Below are 25,592 nucleotides of genomic sequence, written 5' to 3' on the forward strand. Positions count from 1 at the left end.
CACACTTACGCTGGAGATTTTATAGACCAGATAGCATGATAATTTATCCAAACTGCTCACAGCTTCAAGTATTATAACTCGGCTCTTGAATTCTTATCAATCCCTGCTAGGGTCGTAACTATAGCAAGTCCACAATTTCAATGTTTGGACTTTGTTATATTATATGATGTTCAACATAATTCCATGCTGAACATCATATAATTTATTGGCAAATGGTGTAAAATTCATTAAATAATATTTAAAGGCTGTGCTGCTAATCTTTACACATTAACCCATTTAAGTCCATCTCTGTGTTAAGTTACATTGTTTGATAAAATTCTAGAAACCAACATAAGCATAGTGCTTTTGAATAAAATATCTTTAAATTTTATATTTTTAACTTTAGCCACAGAAATCCTTTATGTCCCCACAAATATCTTCAGATATGGAATATCAAACTAAGAACAGGAGTATATAAGGAGTAAATCTGTTTCTGATAGACATCTGATTTTCTGAAATTGTCAACAAACCATTCAGCACAAGTGTTTGAATTAAACCATGAAAAATGACCTTCAACCCTATTCATCACTTCCTTATTTTGCCTCAGATTTTAAGACAGATTTTACTTGGGGAATGGCAATAGCATAAGTTTTTTTTTTTTTCTTTTAAATAAGTGTAAAATACTTCTTTTGGAAAATAAAACCCTTCCCTTAAGCTCCAAGGAAACTAGATTTAAAAATAATGATAAAATTCTGCCTCAATTCACAAATAGATTAGGTATGTACCAACTGTTCTCAAAAACAACCAGAGCTTGGAGGGCTTTCAAATCAAGAGGTCTACTTAGAGAAGAACTCCGACTCAAGTCAAAATACTACATGTCATTTTGCTTCTGTGCATTTTAGGGAAATAACCAGAAGAACCAAAGTTAAATAACAAGAGAGAAAGATTTTCTAAGTACTGGTCCATTATTCAGATAAATTCAAAGTCTAAACTGAAAAACACCCTTTCTTGCCAATATTGAAGAGATATAAAATTAATCTAGGGATCAAATGAATTCTTAATAAAAATGCGTTTATTTTTATAATGTTAAATGACTATCCAAAACAATGCCAGCAATTAAAATATCCTTTCTTTTGCTCTCAAAACATCCTAATATTCCAATAACTCAATTATGTGTTCACTTCCAGAAAGAAGACTGAAAATTTCCTCCTCCCGGCTAGTTAGAGAAAGTTACCCACCCTTTCATTCATTCAACAAATTTTTACTGAGCACTTGCTATGTGCCAGGACCTGGGAAGAGAGCGGTCCATCAGGCAAGATTCTGTCTCTCAGGGAGAAATAAAAAATAAGTAACTGAAGAGTGGAACTAAATGTGATAGGGAATAATGGGGGAAGGAGTGAGTGTCTGTGTCCAATTTGGATGCACAAGGAAGGCCGCTCTGAAGAGGTGAGGTTTGAGCTGAGAGAGACTCCAGTACCAAGGTCGAGTCATAAGAACACCTGGAGGTCGAACATTCCACACAGAACTGTGGCTAGCAGTTCATTGCAGGAGATGGAAGGAGACTCCTCACAGACTGGAGAGAAGGCCAACGTGGTGGGAGCTCAGCGAGTACGGGTAGGGAGTCGGAGATAAGGTCAGTGACGGGGCAAGAGCCTGTGGGCCATGAAAAGCTATTTTGATTTTATCCTACAAACAATAAGGAGCAACTGGGGAGTTTTTAGGAAGCCCTTGACATGATTTGATTTGCATTTGTAAATGATCTCTCTGGCTGCTACAGAAGATTGGATTTAGGTGGGCAAAAGTGGAAACAGGAAGACTGGCCTTTCAGAACATAAAATCCTCAGGAAGAGAGTGTAACAAGAACTATTAGGGGCTTTTCTTAACTAGAACACAAATGAGCTATTTTTCCCTCTTTTAGAGCACTGTGTAATTTTATGTCCTTTTATATTACATAATAGGATTTTTCCCTGATAATCTCCTTCCTGATCTTCAGTTGACAGTATGTTTTCTTTTAAAGTTTTCTTTTTTCCTTCTTTAAGGGTAATGAATAGAGGCACAGTGAGGAGAGGCATGCTTATTTTCTTTGCTAACTCTTGGTGATTTTGGACTGTGGCTCAGAATAGACAAGATCTCAAAGCCAGGGAGCTCCTGACCGCTTGACTCATAAACATCTCCCTTTCTCCCCTCAATCCCTTGCTTGGGTAAACTGCATAGCAGTGCAAGCGCTACTTAAAAAAGACAACCAAGAGTAAACCCCAGACAATAATTGCCACATGGAAAAGCAGGCCCAGTGTAGCCAGACTTTTCAATTTTTCAGGCAATGCCAGAAATCCAGATTTGTATTTGAAATGATTGACCAAAAACTTGCATGCTTTTTAAGACACCAGGCAGGCCAAAGACATCAGTTCAATGGAATGGATCCAGTCCATAGACTATCAGCTTGTGACCTCTGCAAAGAATCCCTTATGTCTCTTCTTGCTTGAACGTTTTATGGTTTAAATCATTTAGGGCTGATGTCTGCATGCTCTTAAAATACACCATCCTTCATACTTGGGATTCGTTTTATGTTCCCTACATGGTCAAAAATTCAAGTACTTTGCCAGGGGTTGGAGGTAGGAGTATGGATTGACTACAAAAGAGCAACACAGGGGAATTTTGGAAGTTGAGGGAATTGTTCTATATCTTGATTGCAGTAATTATATGACGATATACATTTGTCAAAACTCATTCAACTGCGCAGCAAAAGGAATAAATTTTACATTGTGTGAATTATACCTCAATAAAAAATTCAATAACTAACCATAATATTGTTCCAAAGAGAAAACAAGGTCAGCTTCATGATGACTACAAAGATGCAAGGAAGAGCTGGAACAAAATTTAGTGGTTTGGTTTACAACAAAGTAGCTTGATGCAATATTGAGGCAAGTGAAAAATGTGTGTCTTAGAAATATTCTACACTTCCAGAAAGCCATTTGCATTAACATAACTGGGAAGATATAACTCTTAGTGCTATATAAGAATATAAATACTGTGTTAAATGGAAGGATTTCTTACTATGTTTACAAAGCACTTTCAGTACATCCTCTCATGTAATTCTCACTATAAACCTCTAAAGTGTGCAGATTAGAGCATTAGTGGACAAAGAGGTATGACACTTTGGCCAAAGTCGCAAAACAAATAAGTAAGTGTGCAGGGCATCAGAAACTTCTCTTGGAAAGGCTACCCAGCATTCTAGATTTTGCAATTCATATGAACTATGCATTCTGTAGAACTATCTTTGATTAAAATGATCTATTTGCAGGTCTATGCGCCATTCAAGGGGAAAAACATGCCTTCTCTGTTTTCACTTCCAGGATGCAGCAAAATAGTTGCTAATAAATCTTTGTGGAGCACCAATTATTCCATGCCAGGAAATTATTTTTTAGAAGTGAGTTTTTATTGCTGGTTGATACAACTAAGTTGATAGCAAGAGAGTAATGATATATTTAGGACATGGGAGCAGAGCCCTGGATGCAATTCTGCCTGAAGGAATGGGAATACTCCAGACTGTATGACATTTCAGGGTCACTATAATCCCTCAGTCTTCATAAATATTTAGAGAAAGAGCAGAAAGATACAGAGGAAAAAGCCCCTAAAATCAGGCACTTATAAGCAACCAAAATCTGTAACAAAGAGACTGCTACACATCGGTGGTTTTCATGTCCACAAATCACTTAGTTATATTAAAAATTCCTTAGTAAGACTTAATTATTTCATTCTGTCAAATGAAACTATTTGTCAAGGTTGGGAAACAACCAAATTATTTAGCTTCCCTCTCCTTTTGAACTCCTGGAATCAACATCAGTCAAACCACTCACATGGCCTAATTCCCCAGATATTTTTCTTTCCCCTATTTTCTTACCTCATAGTCATGTCCAACTATTGTTTTTCTCATTCAATAAAAGCGTCTCTGACTAGATTAACAGTGCAGAGTGAAAGGGAAAGGTCGAGGTCCTTCCCTTGGTCTTCAAGTTATGAAAGCAGCACTGGGAACGTTTATGAATGTTACACATTAATCCACTGAAATGGTCATTTAGTTTCTTTTCCAAACACAGGATTTCATCACATCTAATAATAAAGCAACAAGCCATTTTCTGTATATTATAAACCATCAACTTGTAATTATATAGTGAAATGCTTCTATATGAATTCTCTATGATGATGTAAGCCGGTATTGCAGCATAAGTAGTTTTTTTTTTTTTTTTGAAGCTCAATACATACCTACAAGGATCTATTTACATTGGGCTAATCATGTCGAAATAGCATCTATTTAAGGGTAAAGTCAAAGTTTCTTTTATAAACCTCTATAGATAGATAAATGATCTAGGAGGCTTTTTACTGTTATAAAATTAAGACTGCCTTTCAATGCCTGCTAAAGTTTTTGGACATACTATCCATCTAATGGGCAAAATGTAATCCTAAATTGGTGATTAAAGACTCTGCATGGAAACAAGCTGTCAAATGGATAGAGAGAAATTAAACCTGACAACAGTAATGCCTACTTTCCTAAATGAAAGCCCAGTTCAAGTTTCTACTCATCCATTTTTCAAAACTTAAAACAAGGCATTTTCCAAACCACCCATAGACGAGATGCCAACATTTGCATTTCAGTTGAACTTGATGAAGTCAGTTGACTTTCAGCTTCAGGCTTGCTCAGAACTCCTGTGACAAGATGTTTGCCCAGTCTAAAAAATATGGCAATGGTACAACACAGAAGAAAGGAATGAAGTGTGGCCTGGCTGGAGTTGGCTCTGTACTGCATTCACACTGCATTGCTGGAAAGTCAACAGGATATCTGAAAGTCCCACCATTGGGTCCATATAAAAAGACATACAAGTGAGTAACTGGATGGAGGGCAATGAGTGGAGAACTGGGAAGCAAGGTCAGGAAATGGGATTTCTCCTTCCTGGTAAATCCAAACAAATAGCTAAAAAATAAGATAACCCTCCTTTTTTTGGTTTGTTTGCCTTGTTTTTCATTGTAAGTTTCCTACTTTTTGGCAAAAATAAAATTAGGAAAATCTTGTCTCCTGCTTAGTGATAAAAGCAACATTGAAATCATAAGCCTAAGTTTACGTTAAGGACAGGCTTTTGTGTCATACAACCTATGTCGGAATCCCAGCTCTGTCAACTACTAACCTAGCCACTTCAGTCAGCTTACTTAAGCCCTTTTTAATTAACTTTCTTGATAGTAAGAAAAAAAGTGTGCTTATAGTTTGAGGAGATGATACACATAAGAATGCTAGCATGGTGTCCCAGCTCATAGAAGATCCTACACATAAAAGAGAGCTGGCATCATTTAAGTGATCCTATCCCTAAGTTCCCTATGGGAAAGGTTCTGGAAAGATGCATGTTGTATAAAAGATGGGGAAGAAAAGATACACTAGGAGAAATAGGTGTAGCAAAAGAGCAAAAATTGGTACATGGTCCTTACCTAATTATCCTTAAAATATTAATCTTCTTACAAGTAAGGCATGGATAGAAATACTCTTATTAAAATAAACTAATATGAAGTGTGACTTCAAAATATGTAAACTCTTTGGATTGTAAATGTCTGTATAATTGTTGTTCAAATTAATTTCCTTGGGAAAATATACACTTTGCTTAATAATGCACAAAACAGTTATATTTTCGTGCTGCCTTCAGGGATACTTTATAAGGAAAAATACACACACACACACACACACACACACACACACACACACACACAACCATGCTATGTTTGTATGTGACCACAGGCATGAAAGAATATTCTCCCCTGAGTTGCTCTGGATGGATTACTGGGGACAAGGAGTGGGTATGAATCATGAGGGGTTATGGAGAAAATGTAACATTTATGTTAGAAAATTATGTCAAGAAAAGGAATACAATAGATACTACTCAAATAAAGGGTCAAATTCTCTTCCAAAACTGATGAAAGCTCCCCATTAGCTCCGTGCCAGCATTTGAGCTTAACTATATTCATGCCTTGCTTATGAGACATAAAATCTACCTGTTTTAATAAGGGCAATGTAGGACATCTGCCCACCCTCCCCTTTACTGCTCTTGTCTTAGATATATTTTTATTATGATAAAATAGCACTCATGTCAAAATGCCTAAGTATCATAGTAATAAATATATAATAAATACTTATATCTAGAGTGAACCTTGACACGTATAAGATATCATCTCATGATTTACGTGGGGTTTTTTTAAGTGTTGGCTGATATCCAGTCATAGGAATGCATAAGGCATTTATCACAGAGCATTTTACAAAGAAAGAAAGAGAGGGAGAGAGAGAAACAGAGAAAGAGGCAGGGAAGGAAAGAGAGAGAGAGAGAAAGAGAGAAGGGAGAGGAAAAGATGTAAAAAGGACAAGATAATCCTGAGAAGAACTAAACAAGTCTCAAATCTTGTTTCCTCAAAGAAAACAATTTCCTTCCTCATGTCCCCTATCCTAATACTTAAAACATCGTATTGTATTACTGTTTACTGGAATATTTCAGTCCCCTGCTCCCCATATGGTAAGCTCCATGAGGATAATGAATGTTGTTTTCTTAGTGCCTAAAATAGTGTCTGGTACCAAGTAAGAATTCAGTAATGATTTGCTAAATGGATACTTGCATAGATTATTTCATTCAAATAAGTACTGAATGAAGAAATAATTTTCTTAAAATTTCTTCTCATATGGATTTGATGGAATGAATATGAAAAGTATAGGTATTAGAAAAGTTATTAAAATTCTAGTTAAAACAGAAACAATTAGGCATCAACCAATGCTATTCTATTAATACTATAACTGAGAAATAATTCAAAGAATAATGTTGTCATTTGGAAGGGGGCAGAGATCTATGTCAAATTATCTCACAACAAAAATGCCTGAATATACTTTGGAAAATTTCTGTATATCATTCAGAGAGTAATGTGACTAGAGATCTACCCTTCTATTAATTAGGCAGTGGTCAGAATACTCCTTCAAAAATCATAAAAACGTCCAAGTAACTGTGGTATTTTGTTTTCATCATAGTTTTTACCAGAAAATCTGTGGCAATATTTAAACTTGAAAAGGGTTCAGAAGAAAATTATCAATACCCTCCTATATTTTTGTTTGCTATTTTGTATTTACAAGGAAAATTCTGTTTTAGAAACCATTTTTTTCTAATAAAAAAATCAAAAGATAGTGGCAAAAGCAAGTTTTCTTTTGAAATCCTCATATTAAAAAACTTGTTTTTTTTGAAACATGAAGGTACTATATATTAGTAATATAAATTGTTTAAATGCATTTCAGAATTTTTTAAATGTCTCAAAAAAAAAAAAAAAAAACCAAAGAACAAATGTTGTAAGCCACGATTTTCTTACGGTTAAGCTTCTCAAAACTCTTTCAGTGAAAACAGAATACACAAACTGAGAAGCAGAGATAAATCATTCTGACATTTTTCATTCATTTTTCAAGCTTGCCCCATTATTTACTGGTAGATACAGCAATACAAATGCTACATAAACCCATTCCTGCGGTATTTCTGCTAAGCTATTAAGCACTTACAACATAATTACATGAGGCTTAACATCTTACCACACACAAATTTCCCATGTAAATGTCATTAAGTATCAGGTAACAGGTAGGTAAATTGTTTAGTATGATTAATAACATTTACATTGTATAGTTATAACAAGCATGAATGACTGCTTTCATAAATGCAGTCAAATAATAGCAAGATATGAGAAAGTCTTTAAAATTTAGTAAGTCAATCATTGTATAAAATGTTCTGAAAAGTATAGCTTTGCTTCTAATTCTTCTACAGATTATTAGCAATTCAAATAAATCATTAAAAATTTCATACCACGAAGGTCAATCATATTTAATATGATGTAAGTTTAGAGGTAAACCTACTTATTTTTTCTTTCTTCTCACTCCATTTTTCCTCAAAATTCCTAAATTCCTCAAAAAAGAACCATAAAGAAAAGCTGAGGGAATAAAAGGGAATAAAAGGAAAAGACATTTTAAAATATGTCATCTGCACACCTATGTCTTCACGTGTGCCTATATTTCCTGCTGGAATAAGTATCTCAAGAGAAAGGACCATGCTTTTATGATGCCAGCTATTTGGCTCCAATTTGAATGGATTCAGTAAAGGTTCTTCCATGATAATAGGAAAAAAACGACATATATTAAAGTTTCTGTGGTTATTTCTCATTAATGGTTATTCAAAATGGTTAGAGTACACATAAATTTATTATTATATAGAAACTGGTTATCTTTTGGCATCTAAGTTTGGCCTTCTAATGTGAACTAAATGTTTTCATTACCTCATGGGGGAGGTTGAACAGTAGCAATTCATTTATTAATGGTTCTATTGTGAATACCATGGAACAGGATGGAGTTCAAGATTTATTTAATAAGATTCTTCTCTATTTCCTTAGACAATTGAGGGCAGGTGAAATATTTTCAAATCTGGAGAATACCCAGTGTGCATATGCCATCTTGATTAAACATATGGAATATATACATGGAGAAAAGCCAAGTAGAGACCTGCTTGAGTAATCTAAACACCCAAGTTGAGAGAGGTTAATATATAAAGATCAGCTTTGTACTTTGAAGTTTTCTGGGCTTCATTTTGCCTAATTAAGACAAGATTTAATAATCAAACCACTGTACAAACATGTACCTAAAAGTATAGGTTTGTTTCTAATTTTGGGAAGAATTCTTAACAGATTCCAAGGAATCAGCTCCACATGGGAGAAGGTCTCTGATAAGATTTGCTTTTCTCATTGCTAAAATGCAAATGCCTGCTTTCCATCTTAGTTTCTTCCATGTGACTGAGGTTAGCATCTGCCTGTCAAAATCTCAACTGTGATACTAATATACAAAGATTCTGATATTAACAAACCATCTGAGTGTGAAGCAGTGGCAACTCTAGGTCATAAAAAATGTATTCCAAAGTGTTCTTAAAGGTATTCATAGAAATCATCTGTAGATGATGATTTCAAAGGGATCAATTTACCTAATTTACCTATAATAGAATATGCACATCCACATATTTCTAGGAAATAGAACCGAGTAGCAGAAAGTATACTTAACAATCCAATACTACTTTTCTAAATAAACTTAATTCCAGATCAAAATATTGTGAGGTGAAAAGCAGAATTCCCAGTCTTTCCTCTCACAGTGGACAATGTTTCAAGAATACCTGGTAGTTTTAAGTAGTGCTGAGATACCACAAAACAAACCAACCAACATAACTCTACCATAAGGTAGTAAACATGCAGAATAACATTCAAGACAAGGAGTATTATATGCCATTATACAAGAAGGAAGTTGGTTCTCCTCTGACAAGACTGATTTTACCCAAAACAATCTGATAAATTTAGAGAAATGCTGTGGCAATAAAACAGGTATTAATGTGATGATATAGAAAGAGTCTGAAATATAGTGAAATACAATCTGCAGTACAGCAAACGATAAGAGGAGAGGCAGCTGGCACAGCCAACCACCCTGAACCCCAATATACACACATACATGTCATCTTTGAATGCTGCAAAGGGTTGGGCTGGGAGAATTTGTGTTCAGTATTGTGGTCTTCAGCCCATGCTCCCTCCGTTCATGGCTCTGCCTTGTTAAGATGGAGGCCAAAGAGGAGAGAAAATCTCTAATCCCACCTGCAATAAGGTGAGTACATGATAAAGACCCCCTTCTCTTGCTATTAGAAAGATGATTAGACCTTCTCCCATGAGATTTTGTTTTGTTTATATCACAATACAATAAAGCATTTAAATACTAATTCAATTTTTAGCTATCCATTTATCAGTAAACAGGACATTGTTTCTCAATATAATGTCTCTACAAGATATTTGGAGGTGATATAGTAACAAAGGATAATAGATAGAATTTTGATATTCAGGACCTTTCATTCTCCAGAAATGAGAGGATTCTACTTTGTAAGGCTACCATAGCAGAAAGTAGTGGCAAAACTGTACAGACCAGTTTCGCTTACAAGTTTATTGAAAATGCTTTGCTGGCCTGCCTGATACCATTATTTTAGGATGACTGTGGTTGCCTCAGCAGGAGGGCTCCTGAGGATGTGCTGTGATTCAGGCATTTGCTGTTCATTTCAGCCACAATAAGGCTGCCAGAAAGAAACTACCACAAGTTTCTGAGAAACTGCTTCAACACTGACTGGAATAAAGTAGGGCATACTAAAAAATAAATATAACATGCATACATAGAAGTTGCTGAGAAATACCTAACTGGCCGACCTTGGCATAGCTGCTAGCACCTGTGCAAACTTCAACTCTGCCTCACACCTTTACTACAATAACAAAAAATGGGGCTCTGCACACACGTGCCTGTATGTGCTTCTGTATTAAGATAGGTACCCAATCATAAAAGACTTTCTAATCTAGGACCTCAATTTTGCTACAAATGTCCTACGCATGTAGTGATGGAGAAAACAGTGATAATGTGATGGTGTCCTTGAGCCCTGACAGCAGGGCCAGGAGGGCAGTCTCCGTTTGGCTGTGATGGATACCAACATTCTCTCTTGTATGCACACATCAGTGAAGAAAACCCCAATTTCCACACCAGTGGTTATGGCATGTTGACGTGGCTTGGGGACTTACCTTGTTCATGTGGATCTGCTGCTGGTATTGCTTCTGCTTCTCTAAGAATTGCTGGTGTTGCTGCTGAATGACCAGCTGAGCCAATGTGCTCTGAGGCAAAGGTGCAGACTGGGTTCGATTCAAGGGTCTGTGACGGGGTAATTTGTGGGTACCTCTAATGCCAGGTGAAATTCTCTCTTTTGTTGCCAAGGGAGACTGAGGATGTAAGGGAACTCCACCTGAAAAAAATATATATGTACATGTATATATGTACACACACACCGACACATACACAATTTAAGAAAGAAGCTACAGAAAATAGCTATGGGATAAGTCTTACGAAAAGTAGTATACTACCGGGCAAATATCAGAAGGCTAGGTTGGGTGGGGTGAAGGCAAAAGTGCCAAAGCATTGGGCAGATATGCATCTGATCAATGACTCGCCAATAGTCCACTCTGGTATGTATGAAGGTTAAATAAGGTGAGTATTTTTTTTCATGGATCTAGAGGAATAAATAAAGACAACAGTCTTTCCACAGTACTAGGTATCAGGGAGACCTGTGTATGACACTGTGAATCTTTACTAGGTCTCGAGTTAAAGAGACATTACATTGAATTGCTGATAAAATGAAAGCCCTAAAATAACCTGCAAATGGTGCCGTTATGAATTACCAGCCACAAGAAGCTTTTGCTGTCGCATTTGTTCTTTCAGTAATAAATGCTGCAGGAGAGCTTGGTGGCTGCTGTTGGGCTTTCCCTCCAAAGTGACATGGGGATGGCTTGAAGATGCCGGGATGCCGCCCCCATACTGCCCAGGCAGGGGAACGCCTTGCCTGAGTGTCTGGGTCTCACACTTCTGTTTTTCTTTGAGTGAATTTGAAGCCTGTGTCAAGAAATAATACAGATGTTAATCCGCTTTCATCCATATGGGTCATTAGGTCTGTAAATCATTAGATTAGTTTCTTATTCCATAATTCCCACCCCCCCCAACCCCCGACCAAAAAGCCCTACCTTACCCAATGGCTGAGTAGGGAAAATGGATAACACCATGTCTTGTGAACTAAGGGAACTAACAAAGGAGAAACAAAAATAGAGCGGAAGCACTGGAGACAATTTAGTATTGGGTATCATTATACTGAATCCAAAATAAAACTTTTTTTAACATTAAAAATCATGTTAATTTCAGGCTTAATAACTGAGAGAGTTATTTCTAAAATAGTTTAATATACTGCTATAGTAAAAGGTATATTAGAAAAGTAAAATTTATTCAAATCGCTGAGCTAATGGCTATACAATAGGGATTAAGAAGCTGGAGATAAAATGATCCGTAATTTTGGAGTTTCAAGCAGAAGGAACAATTCACCCTTTCTCTATACGTCCTCTAATACGTTCACAGAGCTGTGGGTTTCCAGTATTTAATTTTTAAAATAGAATTCTTGAGATAAGTCAATGAAAGGTTATATAAAATATGCAGGAATTTGATTTAAACAAGTATTTTATATTAATTCATAACAGATTCCCAAATCTTTAAATATTGAAAATGACACTCCAGATACTTTTGTTTAATAAAATAAACTACAAGTGAAATTAGATATCAAATAAAAATGCTATTAAGAACTTGAAATATATGATAACACAGTCATAAGGCAATAATATTTATATCATCAACAGTAATAACGAATTCTCCTATTCAAAGAACTTAATGAATGGTGGTCATTTTGGTATTACAAAAGCAGAGGTCTAATACCTCAAAATTATGTGGCATGTTTCTTTTCAAAACTCATGTTTCATCTTTCAAAATTACTGTGTACCAGGGAAGCAAAGCAATTTTCAGTGACTGAGAAATTGAAGGACAAAGAGGTAAATGGTTTGTCTTAGTCACATAGTGAGTCAATGCAATGTTTAATCTAGAAGTGATTCCTTCTCCTGGCCTCTTTTCCTTAAAATTTACCACTACTCAGTGGGGAACTAGAATATTAGAGATCCCTTTGCCAAAGCAATGCTAAGCTTGAAAAATTAATTGTGATGGCCTCATCCACACCAAAATGGAAGCAAAGAAAAATGAAACTTCAATCCAAACCACACTGGTTTATTCATCCAAAGGTACCAAATTGTATTACCATTGAAACATTAAATGGTCTGGTTTTTAGTACTTGGTCCTTTGGGAAAAAATTCTCCCCGACCACATTAAAAGTGGTGCATGTTTGTGTTAGCTGGTAGGAGTGACTTAGAACATGCAAAAAAAGAGTAGGAAAAAAAAAAAAGCCTATTCACGTGTCATAAGTTTTTGTGTTAGTATTTGCTTATCATCAGAAGAGATAGGAAAAAATAGGAACAGAAGAAAATAATTTTTAATAAGTGAAGATTTGAAAATATCATCCATAAATATGTACATTTTATTTCATCCCTAATTTCTTTCTTCTTTTCACTAGAGCCAACTGTTTACAAATGCTTCATGTGGAATTTCAGGGGCATAGCTGAATTCAGTGTTTTTAAGCCTGTCTTCTTTCATCTCCAAATATAAAACAACATCCAAATTTTGCTTTCTCCTCACTGGTATAAGATTACTATATCATATAAGGTAACATTCTACTCTATTAAAAATACCAAATACAATAAGGTACCTCTTAGATTGGTTTTATAATATGTATTGAACACAATCATAAAATTTATCATTTAAAAATGTCACCTGTAGGTGTGCTTGTGCATAAACTAGTAGCATACCATAGACAGGGTTCATATTTTGAAAATAAATTAGTCACAAAATGGTCAACTCTTTATGATTTCTTAATGTTAGCATACTGTAAAAGATGTGAATTTGACAAGATGGACTCAGTGGAAGACCTGCATCTAAAAATTGGCAAAATTGGTGCCAAGGGTTGGAACAAACTTCTCTTTAAACCAAATGCATCATATGACCTCTGCATAAGTAAAATTTAATTTACTAACTTTTCACAGATAAATTAGTCTAGGTAAAGTTTACAAATCTTTTACAATGACTGAAATTTATATTATTTTAGGGAATATGCATAAAATAATTATTGCTGTCTTCTGTTAGTAGGACAATTACCTCCAAAAGATCCTATTTCAGTTGTCAGGACTTTTAAAGTAATTGATTCACTTTGAATCTCCAGGCAAGAGTTTAATATTGTTCTTAGAGAGGTTTTCCAGATATGTATTCTTCAGTACCACAGAGTCAGTAACCTAAATTCTCAAAATAAAGTCATTCACAAAATAAATTCTTTAAACATATGCTGCTGTGCTTCAGATGCTGCACCTCTCAGCAATGGCCTGACTTGAGGCTCAGGTCTGCTACTTGCTGGGTCTGTGATCTTGGGCTTTTATGCATTCCAAGTCTCAGCTGCTTCTTCTGTAAAAATGTGTCCTGTAATCTCTGTTTCATAGGATGGTTGGGTGGAGCTACCAAAATAATATACCTGGAGAGTGCTTTCTTTTTTAAAAGCTATAAATGTTAGTTATTATTTTTATATATTATGATATGAACCAGCATGATTCTTTAATGTGAAATTAAACTGAACATCTTTGAACAACTCAGCAAACAGTGAAGGAGAAGTAGACTACCAAGTTTCCCTGAAGTCTAAATATACAAGAAAAGAATGAGAGTTTCCCTATGAAAATATCCCTTGGGCTGGTTTAGGCTGTTGCAGGGTAATAACTTACATTCAGCTGGGCTGGCACTGCTGGAAGTCCCAGGGTAATGTTGGGCAAAGAGGGAGAGGTATAAAGACTGAGCAGGTTCATGGAATCTTCGTGAATTAGAATGCGTTGCTGTGAAACCATTTTCTGGTAAAAAAAAAAAAAAAAAAGTGAAAGGGGACTCTCAAAATATTACACAATATCACATATTTTACTGTAATGTTCTCATTTCAGAAAACAGATTTTATATTATCATAATCTGTCAAAACATTTAAGTATTTTAATTAAGAACTTATAAGTATTTTATGACTTCTGTATCCAAAAATGTTATATGTAATAAATTAAAAATTTCTTCATCAGTTGTAACTGTAAAATCTGAAGAAAGAGCTTCTATGTTCATTTGGAAAAAATTCATTTTTAAAATTCTACCTTTATGGAATATAATCAGTGTGTTTGTCATCAATTGGTAAAGTACAACAATTAAATTGAGTAATTCTTATGAGTACAGATTTTTGTATTACTGCGTGATGAATATGTATGTAATGTTGCTATAATCATTATCCTCATATGGATTAAACATCATTCTGCTGATGGGAAAACTCACACAAGAAAATCTTAAATATCACCATACAGGACCTCTATAACAATTAATTATATCTTTTTTAAAATGTAAAATTTGTGAAAAGACAACTCTGTATGGTGTTTTATAAATCATACATATTTACTTTAGAAACTAAAGTAAATGTTAAAATGTTGTGTGAGTTCGCTGGGCCACAACAGTCTTCACTTACACTGAAATACCTTGAAAATTTTGGCATCAGAGTCCTTTTTACAACAAATAACCTTTTTTTTAATCCAATACTAAGAGTCATGTTTTCGCACATGTGGCCTAATATAGTTGCTTGAATTACATTTTCTGTTTAACTCTTGCTTCCCTCCCAGAACTCTTATACAATAAGAGTTACAAAGGTCTTATTAGACTAAGGAACTCTGGCCTGATATGGTCCCCAAGGGAACAACATCCCTGAAAAAGAATACTCCATGTAACAGTATGACACAGTGACTGCTTTCTTCCCAAACAAAAAGCATATGGGACTCCAATAATAGACCACCTCCAAGAGGGATATTGCACACACGGGCTTTGACTAAAGTAAATATAATAACTTGTCAAGTATGTTTGGGGGAGCGGTAGATTTTCCCCTGGACAAACCTGGGATATCAATTAACTGGGGAAAATATCATGTGCTAATACAATGCAACCTCAGAATGTCACTGAAGAGTGATGCACCACCAAAACACAGGATGTTATTCCAAAACATCACCTCAATCATACGTTTGTTTGGAGATGAGTCGTAGCCTTAACATAATAAGAACAGAAAGCTAAAGGTGGACTTTTCTCATTGCAACTTGGAATTCCAAACCAACTCAGAGTTTGTTTTTTCTCAGAAGAACAAGTCAGATATTTGTACATGGAAAGCAAGAAGTATATTGACATTTTTAACATTACATTGGGTTTATATGAAACCCTTTACAAAATTAAAGTTGTCAAAAACCCATGAAGATTGTTGGAAAAGATTTTATCATCAGAATGTATGAGACTGCAATTTTATTTAAGGAGTAGCAACAACAGCTGTATATTTGCTCTAATTTAAAAAGACGAGTTATTTTGCTTATACTGACATATTTTTACCATGATTTTTAAATATAGAATATATACCTGAACAAGAACAAAAAGAACGTATGAGGAAGTAAAAATATTTTAACTAGCTTATTGGCAGCAAGCAGCCATTTATAATAAAAGGATATTTCATCTGCTTATGTGTATTTATGGAAGAGAAATAAATGTGGAAAAATTACTTTACATCATGTACAATATTCATTCAAGGTTGTATCTGCTTCCCACAGCACGGAGACTTGACAGGCACTGTGGGAATGACACCAAAAGTTACCCCAACCTCACAAAAGAGGTTATCTTTGTTTTCCAGTCAGAACTTGGGCGACATCCTCCTACCTCATCGTAGGAAGCAAACCTACACTAAAGTGAAAAAAAGGTTTCTTCTTAGGTGTAATAATTGCAGTAGCACACTGGCTGCTCACAGGGGCTTTGACAAAAGCAAAGGGACTTGGGAATGTTCTTACTGTGGGACTTCAGATCCCTGTAGCTTCATAGCAAAATTGAGTGGTGCCATTTCCTAGGATAGCACCGACCATGTGCCAAGCCCTATGCCAGGGAGTTTTGGGACATTAACCTAATTCCTAGTTCCTAATTCCAGGCACTCTCCAGCAATCTAGTGCTCTTGTTATGGATGAAGGAACTGAGTGATTGCCCTAATTCTGGTTCCCAGTGGGATCAGCAATAAAACTTTTAAACCGATCAAGGCTGGATGATTTGTTGTCAGGTACTGCTGCAGAAGCTACACACCACTCTGCAGCCATTACTGAAGGATAAGGGAACCATAAAAAAGTATGGAGAAGGAGGAAGCTTGAGAGAAAAACAGGAAGCACAATCAGGCCCTGGGGCTTATGGAAAAGAATGAAAGTGTACAACGGGGAGCCAGCTAGCCTGGCGTGAGAAGAAAGCAATAGCCCTGGTGACTATATAGACGTGAGGATCTTCAAGTCATGGAGACAATTCCTGAGGAAGTAAGGAAAGTCCAAAGTCCCCCAAGTTGGGGGGTACAGTTGGTTCTTCCCACAGAGGCTAACTGGTATATATCATATCACGGAACTTCAGAGACTTGGACAAAATTTATTTCCTTCAATTTACAGATAAGGAAACAAGCACAGCATTTACATAAACTTCCAATGGATAAAATCACAAATGACTTAACTGAAATAATGTTTTTCTCAAATTATCTTCTTTAAATATAACTTTCCTCACTTTGACTTCTTTTTTTTTTTTAATTTATTTATTTGGTTGCATTGGGTCTTAGTTGTGGCAGGTGGGCTCCTTAGTTGCAGCCCGCTGGCTCCTTAGTTGTGGCATGCGAACTCTTACTTGTGGCATGCATGTGGGGTCTAGTTCCTGGACCAGGGATCGAACCCGGGCCCCCTGCATTGGGAGCGCGGAGTCTTAACCACTGCGCTACTAGGGAAGTCCCCTCAATTTGACTTCTTGATAGAAGCAGGCTATCTGTTCCAGGTTAATGTTTCTTAATAAGAAACCGGAGCTGTATGGTACACTGCTGAAAGGGTGCAGACACACCTGAAAGTCAGATGAACAGATGGTGAGAGGGACCATTTCACTGAGATGGTGAAGGATCCTGACCAGCGTTCTTGCAAGGCTGGAAGGTTACCCCACCTTAGCGCTGTGGTGAGCTTACAAGTATTTCCAGGCAAGGCCAGGATTTTTCCAGGAAGCAGTTTTGAAACCGATGCAGCCCTTAAATCAGTGCTGTGCTAAGATGCCAATGCTTCATACCTTAGAACATGCGAAAGATGGTTTTAATCTAAAAATTTTTCCGAAGCAGAAATGATTGCTGTAGTCAGATAAAATGGAAATATTAAATGTACAATGGCTATTGCTTAACATTCACAAAACAATTAATTAATTACAATTAAGTTAGATTAATTGGGTGGACGGGGTACAAAGATGCCCTAGGCCATGTAAGTTCACATGCTACTCGGGTGCACAGAAAAGTAGAGAACTAGCTCTGATGACCTGTCATAATTACTATAATTAGAGTATGGTCAAAACACTTCAATGGGCTTCCCTGGTGGCGCAATGGTTGAGAATCTGCCTGCCAATGCAGGGGACACGGGTTCGAGCCCTGGTCTGGGAAGATCCCACATGCCTTGGAGCAACTAGGCCCGTGAGCCACAACTACTGAGCCTGCGCGTCTGGAGCCTGTGCTCCGCAACAAGAGAGGCCGCGACAATGAGAGGCCCGCGCACCGCGATGAAGAGTGGCCCCCGCTCGCCGCAACTAGAGAAAGCCCTCGCACAGAAACGAAGACCCAACACAGCCAAAAATAAAGAAAGAAAGAAAGAAAGAAAAAGATAATTATTGTCATTATTACTTATAAAAAAAAACAAAACACTTCAATGGCACAGAGCAGGTTGTCGATTTTAAACTAGGCTTTGATGGGTAACTAGCATTTCACCAGAAAGAGCATGATGTTGGGAAGAGGGATATGACTGAGCCAGGTGTCGGGGCAGGGGAGGCCTATCCATATTTTAATAATGACCTTCAAATTTTAATTACTTTTCTCACCATCGTGGCAACTGGAACCCTATATTATGGATAATATCTGAAATTCAGGTGAATAAAATACACATAAACTGAAAATTACGTATCTCAATAGAGCTATTTCTTTAGCCATTGACATCAAGAAGACCTTAGTTTCAATCAAAAGATTCAAATTCTCTTACGAAATGGACACTGGCAAAAATGAGAAAAATGGACAATGTTAAATGTCACAGGGATTTCGGAAAGCAAAAACCATCACACATTACTGGTGAGACTGTGGACTGGTGTAGCAATTCTGGCGAATATTTCAGCACCGTACACCATGGCCCAGAGGTTCTCCAGCTGCTCAAGAAATTCTCATTTAGCTATAGAGTGATGAGTGTGGATATACGCTAAAGCATTTTTTGGTGGTGGGTGAGAACTGGAGGTCACTGGGGAATCCAACTGGAGAACAGGTAGGTAAAATGCAGGAGTACCTGCCATGGATTATTACAGTGATTAAAAGCAATTAGGCATATGCATCCATTATGATGTGACTAGCTCTAAAAAGAGCTAGTCTTATTTTTATCACATGTTTAGTGATAAAAATAAGAAATGGAATGAGATTGATAACACCATGCCATTTATATCCCCCCAAATTCATGAGCACAAAGCAAAAAATACATGTATGATGTAAGAACCCATGCAAAGAAAAATACAGGAGAAAATGACTGCATATGGGGCAAGGAAAATGCATGTGGGGATAGGAGATACTGAGGAAGGAAGGAAGGGAAGGGGGAGGGAAGAAGGGAGGGAGGAGAATTCCTTTCTTGCTCTTAAGAAGACAAAGAAGTCAACAGATGACCCTTGACAGAATACTAACTATGTAATCACCCACTTTTTAAGAGGCTCATAGAAAAAGTGAATGTAGAATTTTCAAGTTACTGCATGCTCAAAATTATCTACAATATGCATGAGCATTAGAAACATTAGAAAAAGAATATAAGTATCTACAAGGTTTTGGTGAGCAGCAGTCTGGATGGTGTAAAGGAGAGTGGTCTAAGCATCTTACACTTGAGCTCTACCACTCACTGGCTTATGACTCTGGGTAGCTGCCTACCTTCCCTGGACATCAGATCCTTCAGCCTAAGACTGGAGCACCTCTGACTAGATCTATCAGGAAATATCTGTTCTATTAGAGCGGCATCTAGGAAGACATGCTTGTAAGCCTCAATCTGTTTTGGCTTTAAAAGGTTCCAAATCCCCAAACCTAGATTATCTAAATAAAAAGAAGAACCACATTAAAAACAAACAAGTAAACAAAGAAATTTAAAAAAATCTCTTAAGCATTTAATGTTTGCCTACGGCTTTCATGGTATTTTTCAGTATAGTATTTATTTTCCATTCTCCTTTCAGACAGCTGATAGAAAATTAAAATCTCCATGTGATGAATAAATTTTTTTAGGCAGTAAAAATCTCTTAAGTTTTCATTTTTACTGGACACCCAAGAATGTATTACTAAAATGGTTTGGAGGAAAAAAAAATTATCATTTGACAGGGCTTCCTTTGCATTTAAAAGTCACTGATGTTTTGTTAAAGGTCTTGGTTTACATTATTGACTCATGTTATTCCTAGTAAATGATTCTCGTGTCATAGCAACCTCCTTTCCCCTGGGGGGGTGGGGGGAGGAGGGTCTTATTTGCAGCCATCTAAAACCATAGCTCTACATCCACTCAGAAGGGACCATAACACTTACAGCAAACGTCACAACAACTATTATGAAACAACAGGCAGATGAGTCATGGGAGACTGGGGCAAAACAAGTGACATTTCAGATGATTTTAGAGTACTTAACCTTATTATTAGAATCCATTTTTAAAATCATTTGTATCTGCTGGAAAAAATTATTTAAAAAATAGCATAGCAGAGCCAGCCACTAATGTTCAACTAGAAATAAACCAGCGGCTTGGCTACTGTTAAAATAGCTATCAAATAAATCTACCAAATCTAAAATAATGGTGTTGATATTCATGGAAACATATTTGAACCCACAGGCCCACAGTATTAACAATAAAGTAACTAGATAGGTAAAGACATCTCTGACTGGAGTTGGAAATAGAAACTCCTGAGGTTTCAGCTCCCCAACCAAGTTTACAAATGAGTAAAGCAAGTAGCTCCAGTGATCCGAGTTCGGGACTGAGCATATGTAAGAAACTGAAGAAATGGAACAGAAGTGGCCAGAGCAGATGGAGGTTCACTCTCACGTGAGATTTGCTGGCTTGATGACAAACATACTAATGAGTTTTCCCTACTAGAAGTCAGTATTGATACCAACAACAAAAAATGAACTTGTTCTGCCCTTCACAATTTACCACCTGCCTTCCAAACACTGATTCCCCACCACAAAGCTGCTGGGGTAGTTATTACCACCTTTCACTAGATAAAGAATCTGAGGTTCAGGGCAAGTTCAGCAACTTAACCAATGATGACAAAGTAGTTGGTTTTGCAGCCAGGTTCCTTGGGAGCCTTCTGAATAGAAGACCCATACATCTGAATGCGATGTGCGGTTTCCTTAGCCTGGACTTACAAGTAAATTCTCCTCTTACTTCTGTCTTAACCTTTATTTAAGTTATGCAGAACACATGAATGATGAGAGAGAAAATTTTCTTTTTACCTAAGCCTCAAGATCAGCCTGAAATACAGCCTTACTTTCCTATTTCCTAAGCAGCAAAAAGGGAGTAGAATCCCATTTGTTTACATGGGATCTGAAAGAATTAGGTGACATGGTTTTCTACTTCCAGGTCACAGAATAGAGAGTCGATTCAAATGTACACTGTTACACTATTTTAAGCAAAGATGGTAGAATAAGCCTATTTTATAAATGGTAAAGTATGCAACTAATTTGATTTTTGAAAGTGTAATGATGTGAATTTTTCATACCCCCGAATATTTCTGTTGGTATGACATCACATGCTATTATTAATCTTAGAAGATGTCTGTAAACATCATACTAAATTCAAAATGATTAATCCAAAATTGGCTGAAAAACATTGTTTTTTGCTCTTTTCTCTAGTTTAGGTGGAAATATTTGGTGTTACAAGACAAGGATATTAATTTGCTGACAGTTTCAGTCTGAATTCTGCTGTCTCCTCACCTCTCCAGTATGAATTATGCTACAGACCTCTGTAAATGCAATGCAGCAGAAAACCACATGTTAGCCATCAGGGTTGAATTTTTTGTTCTGGGCCACGGAGAGGCTACCCATCAGTGCATAAAGGTCTGCCCACCTGGCCTTTTGGATCATAGTTCAGGCACACAATTAATTCATTATGAGGTAAGTCACTGCTTGCTTTTGAACTAGTCTTTCCAGCTTTGGAGGTGAACATCCTGTCACTGACCTGAAGAAATACCTCTACTCTTTCTAACTCCATTCAATCACATTTCCTTCTGTTTTTTTTTTTTTTTAAACTGGTGGGGGTGGAAGGAAAGAATATGTCAACAATTAGCTGAAAAGCTGGGGCATATAAACAGATATTTGTATTTAGGTATCAGCAAAAGGTTTTAGGAATATAAAACATTAAAACAGTAAAAGCAAATTCCTTTAATTTACATTCTCCACTGTATATATTTTGAAATTTAATGATAGGGTCACACAATCTGGGACGCTCAATTTAATTTAACAGGTTTTAAAAAGCTTGAAGTAAAGACAAAATCTCACCTTTTCCCATTTATAACCAGTCTCATGAATATGTATTGCTTGGTTGTTTCTTGATGTTGTACTAAGTGCTATATGCGTATGTTTGTATTTATAATGAAGGGTTCTATGTATCTTCATCTTTAGTAACAAACCATGTCCCCCACTGCCTTCCTCCCCCTTGAGAGGTAACCACCATGCTAAATTCTGTGTTCATCACTCCCTCGCTTTTTTAAAATATACTTTTATTACATACGTTTTTTCCGATCAAAATACTGTACTGCCTGTTTCTGAACTTAACAAAATACTATCAAGCTGTAAGTGGTCTTCCGCACCTTTTCGCACTAACAATGCTTTTCTAAGAATCATAAATGCTGTTGAATGAATGTGGTTTAGTGTGTTTTCATTTTCCAAGGATACAGAATTCATCCAGAACCTATTTAGAACCCAGACCTTTTAGTGTTTCTGCAATTGAAACGCATTCTTCAAACTGAGAGGAAATGGAAATCTAAAGTTTTTTAGAAATATTTGTGACCAAGTTGTTCTTTTTCTGGAAATTGATTAAAGGGTTGCAGAAAACTCACTGATATTGAGATATAACTGTACTAACAGAAATACAATACCTGTAACCAATAGTCCAAGAATCCCACTTACATCTATGGCCACAAATATATGTGAAATATTTATTCCACCTGGTATCATGTTTTAGAAAGAAAAATGAAGACGAGAAAGGGACAATAGGATGGTAAGAAACAAGAAATAGATGGAGGACAGGAGAAAATGTAGCGACCTGAATTGTATCCTTCACATAGCTGAAAGATGGTCATAAGCAACAGAGCATCTATCTATTCTGCTCATTTTCCTTGGAAAATTGAGGGAAAATTTTGAAATCTAAAATGAATGTGTATTCCTCTAGAAAGAATTTACTTTTGCTTTTTTCCAGATACCTAGGGAACTAAAAATCTGGGGCACTTTAAATTAAATTAACAGTTTGAGGTTATGAAAATTCGGGCTACAACTAGCTTCTGGTTACAACTTCTCCAGGAAAGACTCTGCCCCTGCTCTGGTCTACATCAAGACACCTCTGTGGGTGGGGATGAGGGACTCACCAATGTAGCACAGATATGGGTCTTTGGGTCTGAATGGTTTCCTGTTAGATTATCCTCTTTGGTCAGTACTGGGCTTTGCCTTCTCTCTCTCTTCAGAGTTATGTGAGGCTCTGAACACCAAAACTCAAGACTCAAGTACACAAATGTCCTCAGTGAAGAAGTGACTTCACTGGCTCCAGTCCTTTCCTTATCAGGGACAACCTTCCCTTATATTTTGGCCAGATAATTTATAACTTATAAATAATTTATTATATACGTATGTGTGAATTTATGAAGTTACAGACACAGATGTTGGCGTAAGGTACAGAAGACATTTCTGTCAGTCAAGCTAACCGTCCAAAATCAACTAGGTTGCCCCAGGAGACAGTGAAGCAAGTTCCCTTTGAATAAAGAGTGCTCTGGTGGCAGTCTGATAATCACATATCAGGAGAGCTACAGAGATGATTCAGGAATCAGAGATTTGATCAGTCCCTTTCAGCCCCAAAGGATCATGACTCTATAAAACACAATGGAAGAAGCATGTCACAGTTATATATGGAAGTTACTACACCAGCTTCCCCTGCATAGAGCAGTGCATGGTAAGGAGGCATTATAATGACAGAAAAGAAATATTGAGAATTTCAGTCGATTGATGGTGACTCCAAAACAGCTGATTCCACAGGAGTGGCTGTTGCCTTTGCTTAGCCTACTACAGAAACTACATAGACAAATTCTTGCTGACTCACAAATTTACTTTCCTCTATTGCTGTATCACTGGTTTCAATAAATCATGTGCCAAAAAACAAATGTTACTAAAGTTGACTGCATACAGTCAGAAAAAAAAAATCATGTGTTATTTCAGACCAGTTTCCTTTAATCTTTCATTTTTCAAGGACAGAGTTCATATATCATTTATCTTTATATCCCCACTGCCAGGCAAAATGACTGGCACACAGTAGGTCCTTAATACATGTTTGCTTAGTGGAGCTCTGTGTTCCTCAACTATGATACTTCAACAATTTTCTCATTACTCTTCAGGTCAATTGGATAAAACACCTAACTTGTTTCGGGCAACTGTTCTTCTGAGAGGTTTGCATGACGTTGTTTTACTTACTGATGGGTCTACTCCCATCAGGATAACCAAGAACCATGCAGAAGGACTTCTGAGTTGCACAACTGCTAGGAAGTATATACTCAGCATCACTAAGAGTGGTTTCTTTGAGGATTACACTTCAGTATTTTCAAACCATGACTGTCATCCAAACTTTGTAAATCAGATTGAGTTTACTCAATTCCACACATTATAAACCTCTCAGAAAAATAACTAAGAACGGGTGGCTTTAAACTTCAATTCAGAAATATCACTGCGTTTTAGCGGGCTAATCGAGGATTAACTTTTACAAGAACCAAAATAATGAGTCTTACCTCAGCCTGAGGAGTAGGGGGCAAAACCGAAGTCTCATTTTCAGTAACATTACCAGTTGGCCCATTGTTTGGTGAACTGGGGCCAGACCCTGGAGAACTGCTACTGACTGAGGATTCTGAAAAACATTGTCAAGTACGAATACACTCATGAAAAACATACAAAGATGAACTGCAGTTATACTCTAAGTAATATACAGAAACGAACATTGTTTTTCTTCCCCTACGTGAATAACTAAATAAAAAGAACTGTGAAAAATTTTGGAACATTTCTGTAATGTTTTTTCCTTTGTTTTCACCGCTGGTAACAAGAAATAGATGGAGGACAGGAGAAATTTTTTCCTTTGTTTTCACCGCTAAAACTACAACGTAGTATTCATTAATTTTACAGAAGTAGAGATATCCAGTTAGAGAGGATTGTAGAAGCTTTTGATTAGGGGGGGAAAAAAAAAGAATGTAATCTTCTCTTACTTGCTCTTGTGCTACTGAAAAAATAAAGTAATAGAGATAATGGACTTGCATAATTCATAAAAACATGCCATCAACAAATGAGGCCTGGAGCCATTCCTGTTGTGTGTGGAAAAATTGCTTATATGCTATGTTATAAATGGCTCTTTATTTAATTTACTAAGGCTGTACCTTATTACAGCACATCTTAGTCAAAGTTGTATGAAGAAAATACAATAGAAGATAAAATCTCAATATTGTATTGATGGCCTTGTACAACATTGGCTAACCTTAACTCTACCAATTTATTTTCCAGAAGATGAGAAGTTGCCTAAATTTAATATGTTCAATTTTAAACACCAATATAACAAGAAACTCATTTTAGCAAGAGTTGGATAACAACAATATAGATCATCTCTGTCATCTTCAGATATAAAATTCACACACATTTCAAGTTACAAAGGAAGTAATGCACTTACTAAAATATCTAATTAATGAAATAGAAACTTTCAGTTCCTAGAAA

At 36.4% G+C, this 25,592-nt stretch overlaps 1 protein-coding gene across 9 annotated transcripts in view; it reads right to left on the reverse strand.

The window, feature by feature from the left end:
• Positions 1–25,592, reverse strand: part of HDAC9 (histone deacetylase 9) — a 999,599-nt gene that overhangs the window by 387,075 nt on the left and 586,932 nt on the right. For all 9 annotated transcript variants that reach the window (XM_082472710.1, XM_082472702.1, XM_082472703.1 and 6 more), the window contains 4 exons: positions 24,626–24,741; positions 14,275–14,397; positions 11,266–11,476; positions 10,615–10,832 (listed from right to left, as the gene is read on the reverse strand). In XM_082472710.1, coding sequence (XP_082328836.1) covers positions 10,615–10,832; positions 11,266–11,476; positions 14,275–14,397; positions 24,626–24,741 — 668 coding nt within the window. The remainder of the gene's footprint in view (positions 1–10,614; positions 10,833–11,265; positions 11,477–14,274; positions 14,398–24,625; positions 24,742–25,592) is intronic.

Source organism: Balaenoptera physalus, assembly GCF_965194825.1.
Source record: "Balaenoptera physalus genome assembly, chromosome: 8".
Lineage (NCBI taxonomy): Eukaryota > Metazoa > Chordata > Mammalia > Artiodactyla > Balaenopteridae > Balaenoptera > Balaenoptera physalus.